General features: G+C 38.5%; 1 protein-coding gene across 5 annotated transcripts in view; it reads left to right on the top strand.

The window, feature by feature from the left end:
• The window catches only part of CEP192 (centrosomal protein 192), a 126,989-nt gene that overhangs the window by 43,459 nt on the left and 58,851 nt on the right, over positions 1 to 24,679 (top strand). For all 5 annotated transcript variants that reach the window (XR_012912821.1, XR_012912820.1, XM_075993697.1 and 2 more), the window contains exons 13-21: positions 2,918 to 2,982; positions 3,685 to 3,894; positions 5,231 to 5,357; positions 5,996 to 6,126; positions 11,375 to 12,206; positions 12,292 to 12,418; positions 19,031 to 19,199; positions 21,601 to 22,522; positions 23,387 to 23,535. Coding sequence is in view for 3 of the 5 variants with exons in the window: in XM_075993697.1 (XP_075849812.1) it covers positions 2,918 to 2,982; positions 3,685 to 3,894; positions 5,231 to 5,357; positions 5,996 to 6,126; positions 11,375 to 12,206; positions 12,292 to 12,418; positions 19,031 to 19,199; positions 21,601 to 22,522; positions 23,387 to 23,535 (2,732 nt within the window). In the remaining 2 variants the exon portion in view is untranslated. The remainder of the gene's footprint in view (positions 1 to 2,917; positions 2,983 to 3,684; positions 3,895 to 5,230; positions 5,358 to 5,995; positions 6,127 to 11,374; positions 12,207 to 12,291; positions 12,419 to 19,030; positions 19,200 to 21,600; positions 22,523 to 23,386; positions 23,536 to 24,679) is intronic.

The raw sequence follows: 24,679 nt of genomic DNA, 5'->3' as shown, positions 1-24,679 counted from the left end.
CCTTGATTTTAAAAGGATAGTGAAGGTACGGACTGAACATTGAATTTTGACTTTGTGACTTACGTAGTTGAAGGTCGTGGAATGTTCGTGTTGCTGGTAGGAGTGTAAATTGATACAACCATTTGGGAAACCTGTTTGGCAGTATCTTGTAAAGGTGAACTTTATGAACTTCATACTTGATGACCTAGTAATTCTACACCTGAGTATATAAAACCCAGCAGGTAGAACCATGTGGTATTTAACTCATCAAAGTAAATTAAGTTTCTTCTGGGTTATCCTCTTATGGCCCAAGTTTCCTACTTCCCCTCTCTTGGCTGTCAGATTTGGTTGGTTGATACTTTCACATTTTAGGGCAGCAGCTTTTAACGTACCTTGAGTCATAGATCCTACAGAGACTCTCCATAGAAACATATTTATGTGGGGGTTTTTTTGTTGTTGTTTTTTTTTAAGACAGAGTCTCACTCTGTTGCCCAGGCTAGAGTGCTGTGGAGTCAGCTTAGCTCACAGCAACCTCAAAACCCTGGGCTCAAGCAATCCTCCTGCCTCAGCCTCCCGAGTAGCTGTGACTACAGGCATGTGCCACCATGCCTAGCTCATTTTTTCTATATATTTTTAATTGGCCAATTAATTTCTTTCTATTTATAGTAGAGATGGGGTCTCGTTCTTGCTCGGGTTGGTTTCGAACTCCTGATCTCGAGTGATCCGCCCACCTCAGCCTCCCAGAGTGCTAGGATTACAGGCGTGAGCCACCACGTCCTGCTTTATGTGGAATATATGTTTTTGCATGTAGTTTCAAGGACTTCATGGTTCTCCCAGTGCTCATTCATAGGATCTATGCTGTAGGTTTGTGGTCCCCCAATGGCCAGGATCCTCACCCCTCCACCATCTGTGGAAAAATTGTCTTCCATGAAACTTAGGAACTAGGCCTCACAGCAGGAGGTGAACAGGAGGCAAGTGAGCAAAGTTTCATCTGTATTTGTAACCATTGCTTGCATTGCTTGCATTGCTTGCATCACTGCCTGAGCGCCACCTCCTCCCTGCCTTTTCATGGAAACATTGTCTTCCGTGAATCCGGTCCCTGGTGCCAGAAAGGTTGGAGACCGCTGCTGTAGGTTAGGAGTGTGTTTACATAAGAAGTGATCACTTCACAAGGTAAAGAATTAGCACTGTTCTGACAGGTAAGAATCCTGAGCTGTCTTTGGTACTCTACTCTTCCTGACTAGAGATATTATCCTGTGTCCATTCTCATTTTGTTTCTTAGATTGTTTTTTGTTTTTGTTTTTTGAGACAGAATCTTGCCCTTTTGCCCATACTAGAGTGCCATGGTGTCAGCCTAGCTCACAGCGACCTCAAACTCAAGCAATCCTCCTGCCTCAGCCCCCTGAGTGGCTGGGACTACAGGGTGCACCATGATGCCCGGCTAATTTTTCTATTTTTATCAGAGATGGGGTCTCACTCTTGCTCAGCCTAGTCTCAAACTCCTGAGCTCAGTCAACCCTCCTACCTCAGCCTCCTGAGTTGCTGGGACTATAGGCACATGCCACTACGCCCAGATAATTTTTTCTATATCTTAGGTTGTTAATGTGGGACTGTGGTGTGGTCCCAAAAGGGTAGAGTGGATCTGATTAGGCCTTGATGGACACAAGAGAGTAGAGAACTTCTCTCTTGTTTGCTCTTTGAGTGGACTGTCCCTTCCAGATTGCTATTCCCTCTTCCCCTTTCTGCTCCATCCCTGCAGTATAAGGCAGGGGCCTAGAATGGACCACAGGCAAGCAATCTGAAGTCCAGCCTGCAGTCTTTTCTCATTCAACAAACATGTTAAATTCTTGCAATCCTAATGCCTCACAGGTCTCATGCCTCCTAGTTTGCTAGTATCTCAAGCATTCCCAGTGTGTTACGCTGGCCCTGGCCCTCTTTGCCCTTTTACCCCTTGCCTGTTAGACATTTTAATGTGTGGCCTTTGGCGGAGAGGTTGATAGTGTGGGAACAGCTGACATTCCTCTCCAGGGGGAGCTGAGGTGCTCAGCAGGAACTCGGAGGGCAGACATTAGGTGACTACCAGTCCCTGTGTGTTTAGACTGGGGTTTCCTGGAAAATGGGACTTTCTAAGACTGGGATAATCCCAGGCAAATGGGTGTTGGGCACCCTAGCAGACCATCTGCATGATGAGCTTATAGGGAGGATTGTCAATCTGATGGTTCCAGATGAAATTCCACGAGTATTCATGGGCGAGTACCTAAATTCAGGAGTGCAAAACCCTTCAAAGCTAAAATTAATTGGAGGCTGGGCGTGGTGGCTCACACCTGTAATCATAGCTCTCTGGGAAGCCGAGGTAGGCGGATTGCCTGAGGTCAGGAGTTCAAAACCAGCCTGAGCAAGAGTGAGACCCTGTCTCTACTATAAATAGAAATAAATTAATTGGCCAACTAATATACATAGAAAAAATTAGCCAGGCATGATGGCACATGCCTGTAGTCCCAGCTACTTGGGAGGCTGAGGCAGAAGGCTTGCTTGAGCCCAGGAGTTTGAGGTTGCTGTGAGCTAGGCTGCAGCCAGGGCACTCACTCTAGCCTGGGCAACAAAGTAAGACTCTGTCTCAAAAAAATAAAAAATAAAATAAAATAAATTGGAATCTTCTGAAAATAAAAAGCTTATGTTGTAAATCCCTTGAAGTAAATTTTAGGGCAGGTTATAAGTGATAAAATCAATCACAGTAAGGTGTTCATTAGTAGAAGTTTGACAACCACAGACTTAAGCATATAATACAGATGCTTCAGTCATATGAGTGGAAGCTTTCACATGCGAAAATTTTATATCCTTAGTTTTTCATTTTCCTAATTAGCTAACTTGTATTTGTGTGCTAGTGTTTAAATAGGCATTAGTATAATATAATTATATAAACCTATTCTTTTTTAAGCTGAAGCATTTGATTTGATTGCACAAGATGAAGAAGAATTTAATAAACAGCATCAGTTTATACAGGTTTGTAATTATTTGCTTTACCCAAAGTTTAAAATTTTTCTTGTATTAATTTCAGTGTAGGCAAAAATGTTCATTTCTTTCTGAATAAATATATAGTATAGAATTATTTCTTATTTTTCTCATTCTTACAAAATTTCTGCTTTTTCCTTCATTCTCCAAATTATTAATTGAAGAATACTGACATACTGCTATATATCTTTAATTCATTTAAAATTGCTTTAATATCCTTCATAGATGTTTCCATAGTTTTCAAAACCTGTTTTTTCCCCTCCAATTTTATTTCTTTTTCATTTTTTAAAAAATTTTAATAGATTTAGGGGGTACAAGTTGAATTCTGTTACACGTATATATTTTATGCTGGTGAAGTCTGTGCTCTTAGTGTACCTATCACCTGATAAAATATATTTTTAACTGAAGTAATCCTGTTTGTTTTTTGTGAAGATATATCCCTATCTAAAAATTCTTATTTATGACTATATAAAGATAATGCATGTTATAACTCAGTTATTCAAAAATAAAGTTTTCTTCTTTTGGACTTCATTAGCCGTACTAGCCACTTGCACTTAATTTGTCTAAATTTTTTTGTCCAGTTTATAAAAAGTTACTTTTGAAATTTTCTTAGATTTTTTTAGTTTTGCATATAAGAAGAACAGAAAGGCAGCTTGCTGGGAGAAAAAAATGAAACAATAACTTTCTTCCTAGGAAGAAAACATAGATGCTCAGAACACTTCGATTGCACTAGGGGATACATCCTGGGGAGCTTCAGTTAATTATAATCTGTTGAGGAAATCGTTTAGCACGTCAGATTTGGATAAAGACGATGCCAGTTATTTACGTCTGTCTTTAGGAGAGTTCTTTGCTCAAAGGTCTGAAGCTCTTGGTTGCCTTGGTGGTGGTAACAGTGTGAAAAGAGTAAGTATAAAATGTGCTAGAAAGTGGTTAAAGTACCAGATTTTATATTTTCATTGTCATGATTGTATAGCTCAAGCATAGTAGCTTTAAAGCAGAGACAGAATAGGGATGTGATAGAATTGTGGTATAAAGCTTAGGTTTTATAATCAGACCCTGACTCTAGTTCTACCTCTACCTTTTATCTAGTTCCATGATGTTGAGCAATTTATTTAACTCCTTTGTGCCTTAATTTCCCCATTTCTAAAATAGCATGCTGTTTCATAGGGTTTTGTAAGATTTAAATGTGATGGTGCATGTAAAGCATTTAGCACCAACCGAGCCCAACATATAGTAAGTATTTAATACCTGTTTGTTGCTATTTTTGTATCAGTTGGTGGGAAGAATTCTAAAATTGATTATTTTAAACCTGTTTTTCTAAGAAGATGTTTGAAATAGATGTTTGAAATATAGGAGTCTTTTGATTGACTAAAATGTTGTAATACATGTAAAAATTTAAAAATACAAGTAATTCAGATAGTGATAAGTGCTAGCTGGTCGGGGGATGACATTGAATTGGCACCTAAGCGGTGAAAAGAAAGCAGTGTCCAAAGATCTGGAGAATGAATGTTCCCAGGAAAGGGAGACTGTCTGTGGAAGGGCCCAAAGGTAGGAACTAAAGTGGCATATTGGAGGAACAGAAAGCAGACAGAGTGCTAATGTGAGAGGCAGGCAGGGTCAAGTGGGTATAATGGGATAATGATGGAAGATTACGAGAACCAGATCGTGAGAGTTCTTTATAGGAGTTGGGTTTTATCTCATGAACTGGGAGGAAGTGTTTGGAGGGAAGGGTTCAACTTTGTTGTGGTGCGTGGGCCATCTCCAGGTGCAGCAGGATGCCACCATTTGTCAGGTGCCTGGGTGGAGAAAGTCAGTGAATCATAGAGGAAGAAAAGCAGTGGGCGGAGGCTTAGTAAATGGGAAGAGAGGAGATGAAGGCTGAGGACTAGGATGCTAGATACAGTATACAATATCCCATTTTCCCTATGTATGGTGACCTTTGGGACATCATGTACTTGTTGAAGGAAGACAGTCATTTCTGTGTTGTTTTAATTTGGATTTCTTAGTAAGGGCAACCTGTTTGATAATATTAGTTCTAATGATTAAAAGATAGCTAGCATTAAGGAAGTGAAAGGTTCTATCTGGACTTTTAAAGTTCATCTCTGGTTGTTTCAGGTTAAATGGGAAAAGTTTTGATGAAGTCATTTTTTAGCTATGTTAACAGTATAAGATGAAATGGTCAAGAATACTCAAAGAAGTTGAAAATTAAGGAACTAATTCACGCTTAATTATTTTGTAGCCATCATTTGGTTATTTTATTAGATCACCAGAAAAGAGGGAACCTGTTGCTTTAATAAGAAAATCTGATGTATCAAGAAGTAATTTGGAAAAAGAAATGAGTCATCTTAACCATGTTCTGTTTTCAGGTAATGGATCAATAGAGAGGTTTTAAGGAATCTTATTTTTTTTGTTTTAAACCTGTAACTTAGGTGTTGTGTGATTATTTTGAGATTTAGACTTTGATAGTCTAAGTATGATAAATATTTATAATCAAACTTTCTCGGTCAGCTTAAAATTATTGAGCAGGTATTTCTGCTGGTGCAGTGCCTTGTGCTACATATCATCTGAAGTTGTGCAAGATATGTTCCATGTCTTAAAGAGCCTATATTTGTATATGTGTGTGTGTGTATGTGTGTGTATATATATGATAGTTCATTTTCTATAATATGGTAAAGAAGTACTAACTTCTAAATTCAGCTTATTGTATATTTATGAAATGTTTAAAGCTGAAAAATATTAAATGAATTTATATATGTATTTGCAAGGGAGAGAGTAAAATTCACAATCTTTCTTCAAAGTTCAGACTTTTCAGAATTGAGCCAGATTAACTATGCTGTTGTCCTTTGTCTAAGTGACTGTATATTTAAACAGTTACAGTGAGGATGGCTATTCGGGGTAAACAGATTTCTTCCTTGGCAGTTAATCATTTTTACTGGTCATTATCCCACAGATTATCTATGAGATCATGTATACTTATAAGTTGAATATTGTATATTTCCTGCAGGAGATTTAAATGAACAGTCCCAGGCACAACTAAGTGAAGGATCAGATACACTTCAGGTTGAAGCAGTGGGGAATATTTCACAAGCGGATGAAGATGATGTGACCTTAACTGTGGATAAAGGGAAAACAGAGGTAAGCCTTTCATGAAGGAAACTTAAGATTGTCTTGTTATAGTTTTTGTATAAGATCAAGACAAGATCACCTGTGAAAAATATATGCAGTTTAACTGGTTTTTTTTCTCTTGGCTTAAAGTTTATTACAAATGTCCTTTAAGTTAAAGATAAATTTTTTTTTCCTTTTTTTTTTTTGAGACAGAATCTCGCTTTGTTGCCCAGGCTAGAGTGAGTGCCATGGCATCAGCCTAGCTCACAGCAACCTCAAACTCCTGGGCTCAAGCAATCCTGCTGCCTCAGCCTCCCAAGTAACTGGGCTGGGACTACAGGCATGCGCCACGATGCCCGGCTAATTTTTTCTATATATATTGGCCAATTAATATATAGTTGGCCAATTAATTTCTTTCTATTTATAGTAGAGATGGGGTCTTGCTTTTACTCAGGCTGGTTTTGAATTCCTGACCTTGAGCACTCTGCCCGCCTAGGCCTCCCAGAGTGTTAGGATTACAGGCGTGAGCCACTGTGCCCGGCCAAGAAATCTTTTATTTAATCAATGTAAAATACACATACAAAAGAGTTTATAAAATCAGTGCATGAATTATCACAACTTGTACACCAAGTATACCCCAGGTAAAGAAAGAGAACATGGCCAATAGCTCAGAAACAATTTTTTGTCCCCTTCCAAACACTATTCCTGCTATTTGTGTCCTGACTTCTAATACTGCATTAATTTCACCTGTTTTTGAACTTTATATAGCAAAAACCAAGTAACTGGTATTCTTTTTCTTTGACTTTTTTAACTTCACCTTTTGTTTTTTAGATAAGTATAATAGAAGCTTATTTTCATTACTGTATAGTATTCTGTTATATGAATATTCTCTAGCTTATATATATATCCATTCAACTGGTGATGAACATTTGGGATATTTCCAGTGTTGGGCAATTATAATGCTCTGTGAACAACATAGCACCTGTGTCTTGTTGGCGTGTGCACACATTTGCACACATTCATGTGACATGTGTACTTGAGAGTGGAATTGCTGGGTCATAGGGTTTACATACCTTAACTTCAGTAGTGTTAGCATAGTTTTCCAGAGTGGTTGTACCAATGTAGATTTCTAGTAGTGTGTGATAATCGTAGTCCTGTTACTGCACATCCTCACCAGCACTTGGTATTATTAATCATTCTGGAAGGTATGTAGTGATGCCTCCTTGTTTTAATTTGAATTTCCCTGATTAGTAATGAAGTTGAGTACTTCTTTCTGTTTATTGGTCATTTGGATAGCCAATTTTATGTTGTGCATGTTCAAGTCTCTTGCTCATTTTTCTAATGGATTGTTTGTCTTACAGATTTATAGGCATTCTTTACATTTTCTGTATTGGAGCCTTTTGCCAGTTAGGAGTGTTTCACGTATTCTCTTCTAGTCTGTGGCTTGCTTTTCAGCCTTTTAAATGGTATCCATGCTTTCTCCATTTCTCCAGTGTGCCAACTGTCATAAATCAAATATCTACAACATTCTGGGTCTTCTTCTAGATTATATATTGTGTTTCTTTGGTCTGTTTATCTATCTTGTGTCAATATGACATTGTTGAATATAATAGCGTTACAGTAAGTCTTAGTATCTAATAGAGCAAGTCCTTCCATTGTATTTTTCTTTAAAAAAGTATCTTGGCTATTCTCGGCCCTTTATGTTATCATACATACTTAAAAATCAGATTGTCAGCTTCCATATATCAACAAGCAGCTAACCAACCAACAACCCTGTTGGACTCTTACTGGGATTACATTTAATCTATAGAACAGTAAAACTGACATCTTTATAATATTGAATCTTCTAATCCATAAAAATCATATATCCCTTCATTTATTTATTTTAATTTCTCTTTGTATTTTACGATTTTTTTGTGTAGATTTTTCACATTGTCTTGTTAGAGTTGCTCTCTGGCATATCAGGTCATTGTGGATGTCTCCCTCTGTCTCTAGTAATGCTTTTTTGTCTAAGTGTAACCTGATAATAACATAGTTAGCACTAGCTTTCTTTGGTTAATGTTAGGATATTATCATTTCCCATTATTTCACTTTTAATTTTGCTATGTCTTTATATTTTAGATGATTCTCTCATAAGGACATACAGTTGGATTTTATTTTTCAACCCATGTCACAGTCTTTCCAATTATATTTTATAGAATTACTAATATGAAGTAATTCTGCTCTCTTTATTTGCTTTTTGTTTCATTTATATTTTGTTTTTCTTTTGGCATTCTTTGGGATTGTCTAAATATTTTATATTTCAATATCTGCCTGTGTTAATTTGGTAGTCATATGTGTATTTATTTTCATGTTATTTTAGTGATTACCCAAGAAATTATAACCTATCTCCTTGGCTTATTAATTTTTAATAAAAATCATTTTTATTTTTTTTAAACCTTTATTTGACATTATAAGGATCATAAAATGCTTAATTTACTATACTCTAGGCTTAAAGCTTCTATTAATTTATATTTTTATTTTCTCTGTGTTTAGGTCCCATAAGACATTATGATGATGATGATGATTACATACAAACAGTATATATGTTTGACCTTCCATCTGAGATTAATTTTCTTCTGCTTGAAAAATAGATTTACTATTATTATTATTTTTTATTTAGTAAGAGTCTACTGATAATAAATTTTCTGTTGTCTCTCTAAAAATGTCTTTATTTCTCTGTTATTCTTGAGGTATATTTTTGCTGGCTATGAATTCTAGATTAGTAGCAACTTTTAGCACTTTAACACATTGACTGCCACACTAGAAAAAAAATTTTTTTTCCTGGGGGCCACAGTGTTTTATTACAAAAATAGAATAAAAACTTCAAAAACAAAACGATCCTTTCCAATTTAATGAAAAATTTGTTATTTTTTGTTGTTTTCTTGGTGTGAGTTATATACAACTTGAAAAATAGCCCACAAGGCTCTCAAGGTAAAGAGACATGTGAGTTACATGTGCTTCATAAGGCCCTAGGCTCAAAACTAGCGTGAGTTAAATACAACTCACATGGCAGTTAATATGTTAAATGTATTATTTTACATAATTTCATGTTATAAGTTGGCTGTCAGACTGTTATTTTCTTTGTTTGGTTTAGATCCACTTTACTATGTGATTAGGTATCTTTTGTTTTTTCCTGGTTTTTATAAGAAAAATTATTGAAATAATTTGAGGCCAAGGGAGATAATATGTTCTAGACTACATTTATGTTTGCTTCTGACTCAGCAAGAACACTAGCAATTGCAGCTCACTTAAATTGGGATTGAGCTGGTTGGAACTGAGTTTCAGTCCTTATGAGGGCCAATCTAATAGTCATTTACCTTTACACTCCTAGGGTGTATCCCTTGTGGTCTCATTCTAAGGCATGGATGTTTTACCGTGCTCTCAGTGTGTGTGTGTCTGTCTTTCTCTTTCTCATACACCACACACACACATACATACACACATACCACCCTCCTAATCCCCTAACCCTAGTCATTGGCAGACTCTGAACTCAAGTTTTATATTCCTGTTCCTTTAATAACAGCTTTGCTTAGCCTCTTTTTGAAGCAGCAGATCATCCTAGGGAAGAGCACCACTGTTGGGCTTACCTCTCTGGGATACTTTCTTCTCTGAGATTTTTGGCCCCATATGGTTACACTGCATTTTTAGATGGCCATTGATATCAGAGATGTTTTTGAATATGCTGTCCAGTTCTAACTGCTCTCAGCAAAAGGTTTGTTATTACTGGAGGCAAAGTCTTAACATGCATTTTTTGTTAAATAGTTTTATATTTCTTAGCTGTTGGACCCATTTCAGTTCCATGGTTCCTGTTTATGTCTTGCTTGCAAATAATTCTAACAGTTGAATGAAATTACCAAGAAGTATACTTAGAATCACAATGGCCCAGTGGCTTTTCAGTCTCAGTATTTTAATTTTTTGGCTTTAAATTATTCTCTGATTCAGTTTTAGCATCTCTTTAATTCCTGAAGATTTTTTAAAAAAACAAATGACATTCAGATTTTGTAAATAACCTGGAACTGTATAATTAAAGTTTATAGTAGCTGTCTTTTTCATTAGGTTATTTAACTGGTATATTATTAGTTTTTTGTTGCTGTTAAATCTTACATAGTGATTATAAATATAGATTAAATTAATACCTGCCCCTGGTCTGTAGTGTTTTTTTTGTTTTTTGTTTTTTTTTTTTCTGAGACAGAGTCTCACTTTTGTTGCCCAGGCTAGAGTGAGTGCCATGGCGTCAGCCTAGCTCACAGCAACCTCGAACTCCTGGGCTCAAGCGATCCTAACTGTCTCAGCCTCCCGAGTAGCTGGGACTACAGGCATGCACCACCATGCCCGGCTAATTTTTTTGTATATATACTTTTAGTTGGTCAATTAATTTCTTTCTATTTTTAGTAGAGACGGGGTCTCGCTCAGGCTGGTTTCGAACTCCCGACCTCGAGCAATCCGCCCGCCTCAGCCTCCCAGAGTGCTAGGATTACAGGCGTGAGCCACCGCGCCCAGCCTGGTCTGTAGTTTTACTTTCCATAGTTTGTTATCTACAGTCAACTGTGGTCCAAATTAAATGGAAAATTAAATTAAATGGAAAATTCTAGAAATAAATAATTCATATGTTTTAAGTTGTACACTGTTTTGAGTAGTGTGATGAAATCTTTATACAATCTTGCTCAGTCCCTGGTGGGATGTGAATCCTCAGTTTGTTTAGCTTCTCTACTCTATACTTGCTGTCCACCCATTAATTACTCAGTAGCTGTGTTCAGATTAACTTGTGTTCAATTCACCCTTGTTTTACTTTATAATGGCCCTAAATTTCAAGAGTAGTGAGAAGCCACAAAGTGCTTCCTTTAAGTGCAAAAGTGAAAGCTCTCAACTTAATAATGAAATGAAAAAATTGTACGCAGAAGTTGCTAAAGACTATGGTAAGAATGATTTTTCTGTTTGTGAAATTGTGAAGAAAGAGATTCATGCTAGATTTGCTGTTGTACCTCAGAATGCAAAAGTTATGGCTATAGTGAGTGATAATTGCTTAGTTAAGATGGAAAGGGCATTAAGTTTTTGGGTGGAAGACATGAACAGAAGTGTGTTCTGATTGACAGCAGTCAGGTTCAGAACTATCTGTGGTTTCCGGCATCCAGTGGGGGTCTTGGAACACATGCCCCAAGGATGAGGGGTAAGTACTATGTTTACATGTCCATGAAACTGGAGTAAATTTATCTGATGTTAATTTTCTCATTTCTAGGACAGTTTCTTCATAAACAGTGAACCCCAAAGTTTCAAAGACACGCTACCTGAGAGTGGTGATTCTGTACTTAGAATAAGCACCATTGCTTCAGCCATTGCAGATGCATCAGTTAATACTGATCCTTCCCAACTCGCTGCCATGATTAAGGCTCTTTCAAATAAAACTAGAGACAAGACTTTTCAAGAAGATGACAAACAGAAGCACTGTTTCATTGTGTCTCATTTCTTACCTAATGATTTAGAAAAAAGTAATGGGTCCAATGCATTTGATATGGAGAAATACCTTAAAAAAACAGAAGTTAGTAGATATGAAGGTGGATTGGAAAACTTTTCGAGAGCTGGGATGTCTGATATTTGGGATTTATCTTTGCCAAAAGAACAGACCACTCAAGACATCTGTATAGTGGACTTTGGTGCTACTAATATAAGTGTAAGGGAACCAAAAGAAAACATAGCAGCTATTTTTTATGGTGAAAATGGAGAGAGTGAGAATCAACAATCATTAAGAACAACAACCTCTTCAAATTCACTTGTTACAAATATAAGAGAGAATGAGAATGCAATAGTTGATGTGAAGACATCTTCCACTGACAGCAAATTCCCAGATACTGGTAACAGTGAAAAAGCTACTTCAGTTTCCCCTCCACCATCTAGTAGTTACTCATCAGTAAGGAACCCCAGAATAACATCTGTTTGGCTGTGTGAAGAGTGTGAAGAAATACAAGATAGTAGAGAAAATCAGAAGCAAAATGAGTATGTTATTGAAACAAGCAACAGTGAAAAGCATGTGGCTTTTGAAAACCATTGCATAGTTTCACCTAAAAATGTTGGTAAGTATCTGAGTAATTGATCACATCATGCACAAAAACACAGTTTTTTTTTCTTTTCTTATTGGAAAATACACCTTTCTGATAGATTTGAAAAATACCTCTCCTGAGTGTGGTAGACGTGGCTCAAAGGATGACCAGGAGAGCTTCAGACCTTCCACTTCACCACTGAGTCATTCTTCACCTAGTGAAGTTTCTGGAACAAGTTTATCAGGGTAAGTGCTCACTTTTTTTTTAAATAATAAAAATACATACTCAGTATTAGGAAAATTAGAAAAATATGTAAACAAGAAAAATTACTATAGGTTCATCTCTCAAAGGTAATTATTTTAAGTATTTTGTGAATTTCTTTCCTGCCATTTTTCTGTGCAAATTTTTGTACTCTGCTTTTTTCACTTATTATAACAATGATTCTCTGGATTTGAAAGAAAATGGGTAATACTACAGACTGCATAATGGATCTCTCTTGGTTTAGTTGATACTTCTGGTGGGTAGTTTGAATCTTACTGTGTTTTGCCATTTTAGTGATACTGAGTTGAATAACTTTACTCATAAAATTTGTATTTTTTGAAGTTTTCTTTTATGGCTTTATAAGAGATCTTTTATATGTTTCTCTATTGAAAGATTTTAATAAATGGAAAAATTTGCCTAACCAATGAAATTATCAGAAATGTTAAATATAATTTCAATTTGTTTTACATCATTGTATTTCAAAGATACCTATTAACTATTTCCCAAGATGCAATTGAGGTTTTTCATATTCTTCTGAAATGTGATGTGGGTTGGCTAGAGCTAAACAGCAATGGAGAACTTAGTTTTTTCAATGATTCCTTGTAGACCCCTCATTTTGGAACACTTTTTCATATACACACAGTCTTTACTTACCTAATAACTTATTAAAGGACACTAGAGGTTCATCCAGCCCAACCAAATTTGAAGGTCATCTGGCTATGACATGTCATAGTGTGTTTAAAAATATTTGGTTTACACTTTCTTCCCTTAAGTTTCTCATAGGGATTGCTTTGCTGTCTGTGGAATGTTAGAGGGAAATCTCAGACAAGCCTGATTGTTTTTGCCTTGGAATTGACTTGATATTTTTGCAGGGTTTTGCCAAAGATTCTTTATTTTTCAATTCCAGTAATTTTATTAAGCTATATCTCTGTGTTATGTCTTTATCATTATTTTGCCCTATCACACAGTATACCCTTTCAATATTCAGATTCAGGCATTCTTTTTTTTTTTTGAAACAGAGTCTTACTCTGTTGCCTGGGCTAGAGTGCCGTGGCTAGCTCACAGCAACCTCAAAGTCCTGGGCTCAAGCAATCCTTCTGCCTCAGCTTCAGAGTAGCTGGGACTACAGGCATGCGCCACCATGCCCGGCTAATTTTTTTTTTCTATATTTTTAGTTGGCCAATTAATTTCTTTCTATTTATAGTAGAGACAGGGTCTCACTCTTGCTCAGGCTTGTTTTGAACTCCTGACCTCCAGCCATCTTCCCGCCGAGGCCTCCCAGAGTGCTAGGATTACAGGCATGAGCCACCACGCCTGGCCCAGGCATTCTTTTATTTAAGAAAATAATTTTTGGGGCCGGCGTGGTGGCTCAAGCCTGTAATCCTAGCACTCTGGGAGGCTGAGGCGGGCGGATTGCTCGAGGTCAGGAGTTCGAAACCAGCCTGAGCAAGAGTGAGACCCGTTTCTACTATAAATAGAAAGAAATTAATTGGCCAACTAATATATATAGAAAAAATTAGCCGGGCATGGTGGCACATACCTGTAGTCCCAGCTACTCAGGAGGCTGAGGCAGAAGGATTGCTTGAGCCCAGGAGTTTGAGGTTGCTGTGAGCTAGGCTGATGCCACAGCACTCACTCTAGCCTGGGCAACAAAGTGAGACTCTGTCTCAAAAAAAAAAAAAGAAAAGAATTTTTTGACTCATTTCTGAAAATTGGTCTTGCTCCATTTTCTCCCACCCCAAGAACTGTACTGTTGCATATGTGGGATCTATTTTGCTTGACTTCTTCATTTACTTTCTAATTGTTTTTTTTAAAAAAGCCTTTTTATTTTGAAATAGTTAATAGATTCACAGAAAGTTGCAAAGATGGCATAGAGAAGTCCTATGTGCCCTTCAGCCAGTTTCCCCTAGTGGTTTCGTCTTCATAATTATAGTGCAGTATCACCACTAGGAACTTGACATGGGTGGGGGTAGAGTTTGGTGTCATTTCATCACTGGTGTGGCATTTCTGATCTCTAGGTTCCTGACCGTGTTTTCTGCATGTCTGTTTTCCCTTTGTGTACTTTCCAATTTTATCTTGTTTTCTTTGGTTTTGACTTTTTTTTTTTGAGACAGAGTCTCACTCTGTTGCCCAGGCAAGAGTGCTGTGGCATCAGCCTAGCTCACAGCAACCTCAAACTCCTGGGCTCAAGCTAGCCTCCTGAGTAGCTGAGTATACAGGCATTTGCTACCATGGCCAGCTAATTTTTTCTATATATTTTTAGCTGTCCAAGTAATTTCTTTCTATTTTTAGTAGAGATGGGGTCTTATTCTTTGCTCAGGCTGGTCTCGAACTCCTGAGCTCAAATGATCCACCTGCCTGGGCCTCCCAGAGTGCTAGGATTACAGGCCTGAGCCGCCGCGACCAGCCCTTGTTTTTGACATTTTAAAAATGTATGTGAAGGCATTTAATAAAAACTGTACTCTATAATGACTTACAGTATTATGATTTTTCTCTCTCAAACTACCCTTTACTGCAAGATACTGGACTGGAGGGTTGTACTCCTGGACCCATCTGCTTTTCACTTTTAAGAAAATACATATGTTTATTATGTGTAGGTAAATGTGCCTTAGAGAAATACTCAACTTTCTCATCAGTTTGGCATATAGTCAGATATTTTGAATGAGGTCATCTCATTTAGCTTCCTAAAGTGATCATGAAATTGGGAAGCTCACTCCGCATGAGTAATCTAGCCAAGCACATGTACCCTCGCCTCTCTGCTTGGGACAAAACCAAAGGACTTAGTGAAAAAAGGTCAATTTATAAGAGGCTAAGTATGCTCTGAACTGAATTTGAAATTGCTGGTGAATACAATATGAGTTGATCTTGTCTTACTGAGTTGTCTAGCATGTATTTTTTCTGCCATACCTGTTGAAGTCTCTTGACTTGTGTCTGGCATTTGGATTAGTCTGTGAATTCTTCAAAGATAGGGTTTACCTTACTAGCAAGCTTACAATCAAATTGTGGCCCACCTCTAACCCAATTTTATGATTTCCCATTATGTATTTTTGTGTTATATTTTTACTGATGTATAATCAGCATACAGTAGATCTTAGCATACGACCGTAGGGGTTTCATTCAGTGAGTTTTTGACACTTAGATATACCGATGTAAACACCACCTCCTAAAATATATAAAACATTTTCATCACTCCAGTAAGTACCCCTGTTTTTGTTTTTGAGACAGAGTCTCACTCTGTCACCCAGGTAGAGTGCAATGGCATCATGATAGCTCACTGCAACCTCACATTCCTGAGCTCAAATGATCCTACCTTGGCCTCCCAGAGTGCTAGTATTATAGGGGTGAGCCACTGTACCTGGCCCCTGCCTTTTTCCAGTCAGTTCTCCTCTCCTTCCCCCATCCTGACACCCACTTTCTGATTTATGTCACCAAAGTTTAGTTTTGTCTGTTCTTGGATTTCATATAAATAGAATCATACAGGATGTTGTTTTTTTGTGCCTGGCTTCTTTTACTCAACATGTTTTTGAGATTCATCCCTGTTGCTGCATGTATCAGTACCTCATAATATTTGTTGCTAAGTAGTCCTCTAATGCACGGATATACCACGTTCTGTTTATCCATTCTCCTGGTGCACGGTATGCATTTTTTTCCAAGTCTAAATTTCTGGCTCCATTTTATGTTCCTACTATTGTTTTCCCTAATCAACTTAAAATGAATGTGTCATTCCTTCAGTTGATTTTTTTCTGGAATATGGTAAACTCTGCATGCACAGTTCTTTCTTCTGTTGAAGAACTTTTATTTTCTGATATCTCTGATTATTGCTGGTGTTCCATTTATTCTCGCCTCCTTTTGAGTACACTGGTTGGCGATTAGTTGATATACCCTTTTCTGGGCATCCATGAATATTTCCTTTTTCCTCATTTTCATTTGTGTCTTCCCTCTCTGTAGTAAGGGATGGTTGTTCTGGTGTTCATCCCCCGCACCACTGACTTTTCTGTAGTATTGATTATGTTCTTCATTGCTGCCAACATGGACTTTAATTTTGCATTTATTCATCTTTTTTGAAATCCTTTTTATACTTTTTTTATTGTAGTTAAAGGGGGTTGAGATTTTTTTTTTCTGGTTCCTGTCAGCTCATATTCCATTTCCTCCTGATTTCTCTTCATGTCTTCTGTTTCTTCATCTGTCTCTTTCTTAATAATTTATATTTCTGCTTTGTGATCATTGTTCATAGATGTGATTGCTTCATTAAGTTTTTTTATATTCATGGTGAAATATTGGTCAGAATTTTCATCTGTTTGGTGGTATTATGTTTCTGGTGAGTACACTTTATCTGGTAAGTTCTGCTGCTCACTAGCATTCCTGCTGGCTGGTCTTTTTGCTTCTAGCTAGTTTCTAGCTGGTCTGTGTTTTGTGTGTGTGTGTGTGTGTGTAGACAGAGTGTCACTCTGCGTCCTGGGCAGAGTGCAGTGAGGGTGGGTCACCACAAGCTCCAGGTCCTGGGCTTTGAGCGATCCTTCTGCCTCAGCCTCCCGGGTAGCTGGGACTACAGGCACTTGCCAGAGCGCCTGGCTGTTTTGTTAGGTTTAGTGTATTTTTTTTTGCCTTTTTTACTTTTTTTTTTTTTAGATTTAGAGACAGGGTCTGACTGTGCTCAGGCTGAGTTCAGGCTGGTGTGGAACCCCTAAAGCAGCAGCTATCCGCCCGCCTCGGCCTCCCAGAAAGCTAGGATGACAGGCGTGAGCCACCATGCCTGGCCAGTTAGAGCTTCTAATTCCAGAACTGCCTTTGCATCTCTATGTGACCAGCACCTTTGCAGTTTGGGGATTCCTTTGAAGTCTGACCTCTCGACTGAAATTTTTCTCTTTTTATTTCTATATGTGTTCATGTAGTTCATTTCTTATTACTTGAGGTAATTTAACCTAAATGCATTTGTTCCTGTCAACCAAAGGAGCCAAACTAATATAATGCATCAGCCAGTAGTAATTCAGAACTTTTTTCATGCTGTATCATGGTGTTTGTGTGGGGAGTGGGTGGGAAGTAGGCGGTATATACAGGAACCCATGCAGGTGCAAGTCATGCAGTAGCTAAAATAGATTGGAATATGGTCAATGATACTGTGTCACCATTGGTTAGAAACTTACTAGTATTTTGACAATACTGTCTTGATTTGGGACTTTTTAAAGTCCAGAATTCAAATTTGAATTTTCTCTGTGTGTCCATTACCCAGGTGCTGAACTTTGCACACACACAAAAAGATATTGTAAGATCCAGTCAAGTTAAGAGCCAAATTCAAACTAACTGGTAGAGTGTTCAGTAGGTATGGAAACTGTTTCCAAAGAGGGCTTGCCACTATTTTCTTTCCCATGTGCACTTTGGCACTGTGACTTGGCCACTTCCCCTGGGCAGGTCCATTTTCCCTCCTTGCATCTGGGCGTATAGCCTTGTGACAGGTCCTGACGAGCAGAGTGAGGTAGAAGTAACACTAGTGTGAGTGTGTATAAATAGGTGTGGGATCTTACTATTTATTGCTGGCTAATCTTTTTGTTATATATCACGAACATCTTTCTGAATTAATGGATAGTATTCAACAGCATGACTCTTTTTTTTGAAATTTTTTTTTTTTTGAGTCAGAGTCTCACTCTGTTGCCCAGGCTAGAGTGCCGTGGCGTCAGCCTAGCTCACAGCAACCTCAAACTCCTGGGCTCAAGCCATCCTCCTGCCTCAGCCTCCCGAATAGCTGGGACTACAGGCATGCGCCACCATGCCCGGCTAATTTTTTCTATATATTTTTAGTTGTCCAAGTAACTTCTCTCTGTTTTTAATAGAGAGAGACAGGGTCTTGTTCTTGCACGGGCTGGTTTCGAACTCCTGGCCTTGAGCGATCCGCCTGCCTCAGCCTCCCAGAGTGCTAGGATTACAGGCGTGAGCCACCGCATCCAGCCCAACAGCATGATTCTTAATGGCCACATAGTGTTTTATTGTGTATCTGTGCCATAATTTCCATAATCTAATTTCTCTTATATGACACGTAAGATTTCCTACTTTATTACTGATAGCAATGTGATGACATAACCTTTTTGTGAGGTATTTATATTTACCATTAATTTTTTGCCTCAGCATAAATTCCTAAATATATCTCCGCCAGGGGCTTCTGATAGCCATGTACCACTTAGTCGCCCTGCTGGTAGTTGTGCCACCATACATTCCTATCAGTGGTATATGACTGTTCCCATATCTTTGCACTTATCCACATGATGCTTTTTCTCATCTTTGTTCTTTGAGAGCAAGAATTTTTTAATGCTTTTGTTTATTGCTCTCTGTCAGGTAGTCAGTAAATTTTTATGGAATGAATAGCTAACATGGCTATATGTATATGGTACTTATTAATAAAGATGTCATGACATCTTTCTGTTACAGTAGTTTACCAGTTACTTCAGGAGGAATATAATTTATAATTTTGGATAATTAAGTACAAACAATGCATCCATGGTTGATTTATTTACAAGACTATAGGAAAGTACGAATGGTTTTTTGCTAATACAAATAATGTTAAGGAGTGAGCAATTCCAACCATGAGGTATTTTCTCTTTCAGGTGTGCTTTAGAGTCCTTTGGTTCAACAGCTCCTCAGAAGCCTCCTTGTGAGAGTGGGTTGTCTCATGTGGCGTGTTCCCATGCTAGTGTGAGCAGGCTGACTTACGTGTCTGAACAGGAGAGCACCTATCCTACCACAGCCACAGATTGCGGCCTGGAGGACAGCAAGGTGGGTAGCACCTGGAGTGTTTTTAGTAAGGCTTACAACTCTGAACTGTTATGATTGTTGGATTCACACTAAATTTCAAGCCTGTATAACTTCTGTGTTGCTATTTTACCTTTAAAATGAACTTCTGTGTGTGTGTATACGTGTGTACATATTAAACAGCTACTCATGCTGAGTAGACACTAGAGGCATTTTAGTACTTGCCCTCACAAAGCTCTCAGTCTGCTGGAGAGACACTCACCGTGATGCACACGTGCCTTGGGGATGCAGGAGTGACTAACAGCCTGACTACAGAAGTTCCTGGGAGGGAAAGTGTATTGAAGCTGAGTTTTGCAGGACTACTTGGAGTTGGGCTGGGAAGAAGCAGAGTGACAAACAGGGGAAGGTGTGGCTGTGAGGAATGCGCTGGGGCGAGGTGCTCCGGGAAGGGTAGGTTGCCTGCAGCACATCATGTCCTTGAGAAAAAGGAGCTGAGGCTAGAGAATATGGAGGGACCAAACCATGAAGAGTGCTGAAGGGAAAATTTGAGAGTTTTAAGCCGGTCACTGACATGATCTGCTTGAATGTTTTAAAAGCTCATTCTATCAGAATGGAAATCTAGAATTGAAAACAATAAACAATCACCTCATTGAGCAGTGTGGAGGAGGGATTCGGGCAAGACCAACATCAGGGGCACTTGGCATGAGGCCACTGCAGTCATCCAGGCCATAGACAGCGTGGGCTTGGGCCGAGGTAGTAGCTGTGGGGATAGAAGAGAGGAAGATGGGGGAGATTTATGCAAGAGAAGCTAGTATTTTGTTGTCTATGTGTGTCTTTTGTGAATGTGGCAGTGTTCAGTTTTTTAATGAGCTAAATATGACTGTTGTGGGTGTGCTGTAGAGCCATCCTCTGGCAGGCTACTAAATATGTGCAGTAGAGTTACTAAATAGATGAAGTAGTGTCACACAAAACATTACACTCATTTCATTGAAAGCTGTCTTTTTTTTAATTTCAGGATATTATGGGGGTACAAACATTTTGGTTACATGTTATGAGTTTGCCACACCCAAACCATGATTTGAGGCATGTTTTTCCCCCCTACAACGCTCACCGTGTCCATTAGTTGTGAGTTTACCCCCCCAACCCCCAATCCCTGAAGAATATTACTACCATGTGAGCACCATAGTGTTGATCAGTCAGTGCCAGTTTGATGGTGAGTCCACGTGGTACCTATTCTCCCATCCTTGTGATACCTCACTTTGGAGGATGGGCTCAAGCTCTATCCAGGAAAATATAAGAGGTGCTAGATCACTGTCATTTCTTATAATTGAGTAATATTCCATTGTATACATATACCAAATTTTATTAATCCATTCATGGATTGACGGGCACTTGGGTTGTTTCCACAACCTTGCAATAGCGAATTGAAAGCTATCTATTTGATGTTGTTAGATATTGAGTCCATATATTCTTAGTTTAGTGGTTAAGAGCAGAGTTATAAAGTCAGACAACTTCTCTGCTACTTCCTCAGACAGATTATTACTAAACCTCTCTAAACCTGTTTCTTTATCTGTAAGGAGGAGTAGTATGTGAAAGCAGTGCCTGTCCCCTATTAAGTTACCTCCAATGCATATTATTTGTTGTTATTAATAACTGGCAAATCTAATCGTTATCAGTATATTGTTTCTAATGGTTCAGGAGAAATTTTCAAACCAACTACCAAAATCAATCAATGAGGATTAAGTATGTCTTTACTTGTGTGTAAATTCCAGCCGGACCACCCTGCAGAACTAACTGTAGGTCTCACCCTTCAGGTCATGCATTATGTTTAAAGAAATGAGTATGTGAACATTGCCCAGAACCATTACTTCATACTTAAGAAAATATAGCCAGATAAGTTTAGAAATGGGAGAAGGCATAATGAACATAAAAATTAGCACCTTCAAATCTTCAAGCATGTGCAGCAGTGTAGACAAATAGAGGTGGTGGGAGGACCTGTGAGCTTCATGTTGACTCCTAACCTCATGTCAGTATTATTTGAAAACTTGCTTGCCCCCTACTTCTTCGGTACTAATTTATTTAGATTTTTATTACAAAGTCTACAAAAATAAATCCCTTAAATGTGCAAAAAATTACTTGACTCTTGTCCTTTATCTGTGTAACTTTCTTGGATGTAATTGGTGTATACCTCCTGTTTATTTTGTTCATATAATTTTCTTTTTATAAAGCAATGAGTACAAATTTTCTAATATAAGCCTGCATTTCATAGCTGCAAAACTACTCTTCTTTGTGTAAACTAAATCTTTTTTTAGAGGGATCATTTGTGTAGATCTCTGTGTTATATTACTTGAGTTTATACCAACATGGTGTGAATTTGTTCAGTTTATCTATGAATTATTTAAAAAATTTTTTTTGTCATACCCAGAGTGATATCACCGGTGAATTGAGCACTACAATTATTCGGGCCAGTCCAGCTCCATCAGAAGAACAGGCTATGGAAAAGTTGAGAGAGAAAGTTTCATTTCAGAATAGTGTAAAGGGAACATTATCATCGATTATCCAGAACAACAGTGATATGAAAAAAGTAGCTGAAACTACTTCTCTGTGTAGCACACCTGAAGACATAAAATCTACCTTTAGATCATGTAAAGATCATTCCTCCAAAATTGGAGATCTGTTGGAAACCGATGACGTAGATTTGTCCTCAAACCCTGAGGAATTGGACCCAGTCAGACTGGCTCTCTTGAGCAAGTCAAGTCTGAGTTGTGAGGCTGGGTCAGCCATGCCACATCTCCCTGTGTCACGCCAGGAGTCTGTGGACCAAGAGCAAAGGATAACTTCTAAAGATATGTCAGCCGCCAGCAGTGAGTTCAGTGGCCAAGTTTCTCATTGGACCACCTCTGGACACCAGTATCCTCCTGCTTCCAGTGGTACAGATCTTGGTTCTGCCACTGAGATGCAGCATGTGCCTGCCTCAGTGCCTGCACTCTTGACTCGACACTCTCTTAGCATAGCTCCCTTTGCCCAGCAGTATGTGGGAGCAGTCCCCTCAGCTGCAAGTGTTGCCTTGCCACAATGCCATGCTGACAGTGCCAACGTCTGTGGATTCTCAGGAGGCTATCATTATCCTGCTGTCACAGGAGAGCATGTGCAAAACTCTGTGGCTGTCGGCATTTGTGTAGGACCAAATATCGGCTCTGGATTGACTGGTGCCTCTTCTCTTTGTAATCCGTATTCTAATGCTTTAAATCAGAACCTACTAAACACAGTGAAAGCTTTTCCTGTGCAATCTGTTGGTGCACATTGTTCAATTGAACCATGGGATTCAGGAATGACATCAGGATTTGGTAAGATGCTTTTTCTCTGTTATTGTTGCTCGCTATTATTTAAAAGTTGAATTTCTCAGATGACACCATAAAACGAATTTGTTTCAAGGAGATACTAGTTGGTCTTAATTTCTTTTAAGTTTTCTTCTTTCTCCTCCATTGTGAACACCATGATATATTTCTGTGCAAGGGTCCCGGAAGTAGGCTTAGATCAATCCTGAAACTTAAGCAGGTAAAAGGTTCCCTATGCCTTTGTCTTATCTCTTTTTTGCTCTGCATTTAGATTTTTGTTATTCTTTCATCTAGGAAATGTCCACTTTAGAATCAAGTCCCAGAATGAGTCATCTTCTCCCTTGTAAGTCTTGGGGGTGACTGTTATAATAATGAGAGATGTGCCTTTATGCCCTCAACTGTGGGGGCTGCTTCTCTTGCTGATAGTCACTCGCCTTGGGTGCTGTCTTCTCTGCCCTCCAAGGTAACTGCATAAGGAGGGTGGGAAGATTGGTGCAGTATTAAAAATCTGAATAGGTAGACATATCTGGAAAGTTAGAGCCTTTGTAGTTTCTTTTCAGGTTTTCTTTCAGGTTACGATTTGTGAGAAAAAAGGAGGAAATTACTAACTGGTAATAACATAAAATAATTGATTAGCTGTAATTGTGAGTTTGATCAATTTTAATTGTTTTTTCCTGGACTGGATGGAAGCAGGAAAAAAATTGTTGGCAGGCCTCTGCTGAGGTTTATACCATGTCAAGCACTCCTACATCTGGGGCACTTTATTCTGTAGCTCTTGGGTATAAATTATATAATAATTTCCATTTAACCAAATGTGCTTTTAATCAGGTGTTTGCTCTGATTTTTGTGTTACTATACTGTTTCCTTCCCCAGGGACTGTGAGAGTACCTGAGGAACTGAAGTTTCCTCATGCCTGCTGTGTGGGCATCGCCTCACAGACCCACCTCAGTGTGCTCAACCCAACTGATCGCTGGCTCCAGGTCAGCATTGGGCTTCTCAGTGTTAGTGTTAATGGTGGAAAGGTAAGCTTTCTGTGTTTTTCTGGTTTGACTTAACAATTGCATCATGATTGAGTGCTTTATGTTTTCACTCTCCAATTTGTCCCCCACCCTCTTGACCTTGGAGACAGTCATTGGAATGGTGTCTTTTTTGGGGTCCCCATTTTGTGATAGTACTTACAGTGTAAGTAGCGAAATCTGTATGTTTTGCATTTCCATCAGTTATTATTTATATGTTATTATTTATTATAAAATCATGTAAATTTGGTTTTAGCACAATTACTTAAATCACTGAAAGCTCTGAGTTCCTGGTCTCTACTTGGCATTTTTGTTAAATGTGGTCTAATATAAGTTACTGTCATTTGTCAAAGAAAGAATGACAAAAGTTACTCTTAGGGTCTATGCCTTCATTTAGTAAAAGGAGTGTTTCTAATTTATCTGATCATTTTCTTACATGATCTTTTGAAATACCTGGGAATACACTTTTAACATGAACTCTTATAACAAGGATCTCTCACATGATCAAGTATAGCTCCTGTAATTCTAGACTCTAGATCTCCTTTCCCGATTATGACAACTATTTGAGCATCCATGAGAGGGAGGTGGCAATGTGGGCAGCAGCTGCTGTTTTGAAATGTCCCAGTTTTGCAACTGCTACTTGCAAACCCACATTGGTGGATGGATTGATTTACTCTTCTCTCCTACCTCTTAGTAGACTTAATTTACCTGGTAAAATCAGATGGCCTTTACCCCACCTCTTCCCTTTCTGAGCTTTTTCCTTTAGCCTTCAGATCGTCAGGTTAGATGAACAGCACATGATTAGAGGAAAGGAAGGGTTGAAGGTGGAAGTGAGATTCAAAGACTCTAGGGACATCTAGGAGTCTGAATGAAGTAGTGCTGTCTATGGGAGTGGTGAGTAGAAAAAAGACCTTCATTCACAGCAAGGTGGGCAGAGTTGTATTTGCAGATGTGGGGCCTGTCCAGGACGTTAGCTATCAGCCTAACCCTGCCCCCCATGGCATGTAAAGCTGCAGAAACCACATCCCAGAGAGGTTTATAGAACTGTGGAAAGGCTCCCATTGGCACCGTCCTTTTTTAGGAAAGTGAGGGTCTAAATAATGTGGTTGGCTTAAAATAGACTAGGGAGATACAGGTCTTTATGCAGTAA

This window comes from Microcebus murinus, chromosome 17, assembly GCF_040939455.1.
Source record: "Microcebus murinus isolate Inina chromosome 17, M.murinus_Inina_mat1.0, whole genome shotgun sequence".
Classification (NCBI taxonomy): Eukaryota; Metazoa; Chordata; class Mammalia; order Primates; family Cheirogaleidae; genus Microcebus; species Microcebus murinus.
This window is presented reverse-complemented; position numbering and strand designations above follow the sequence as displayed.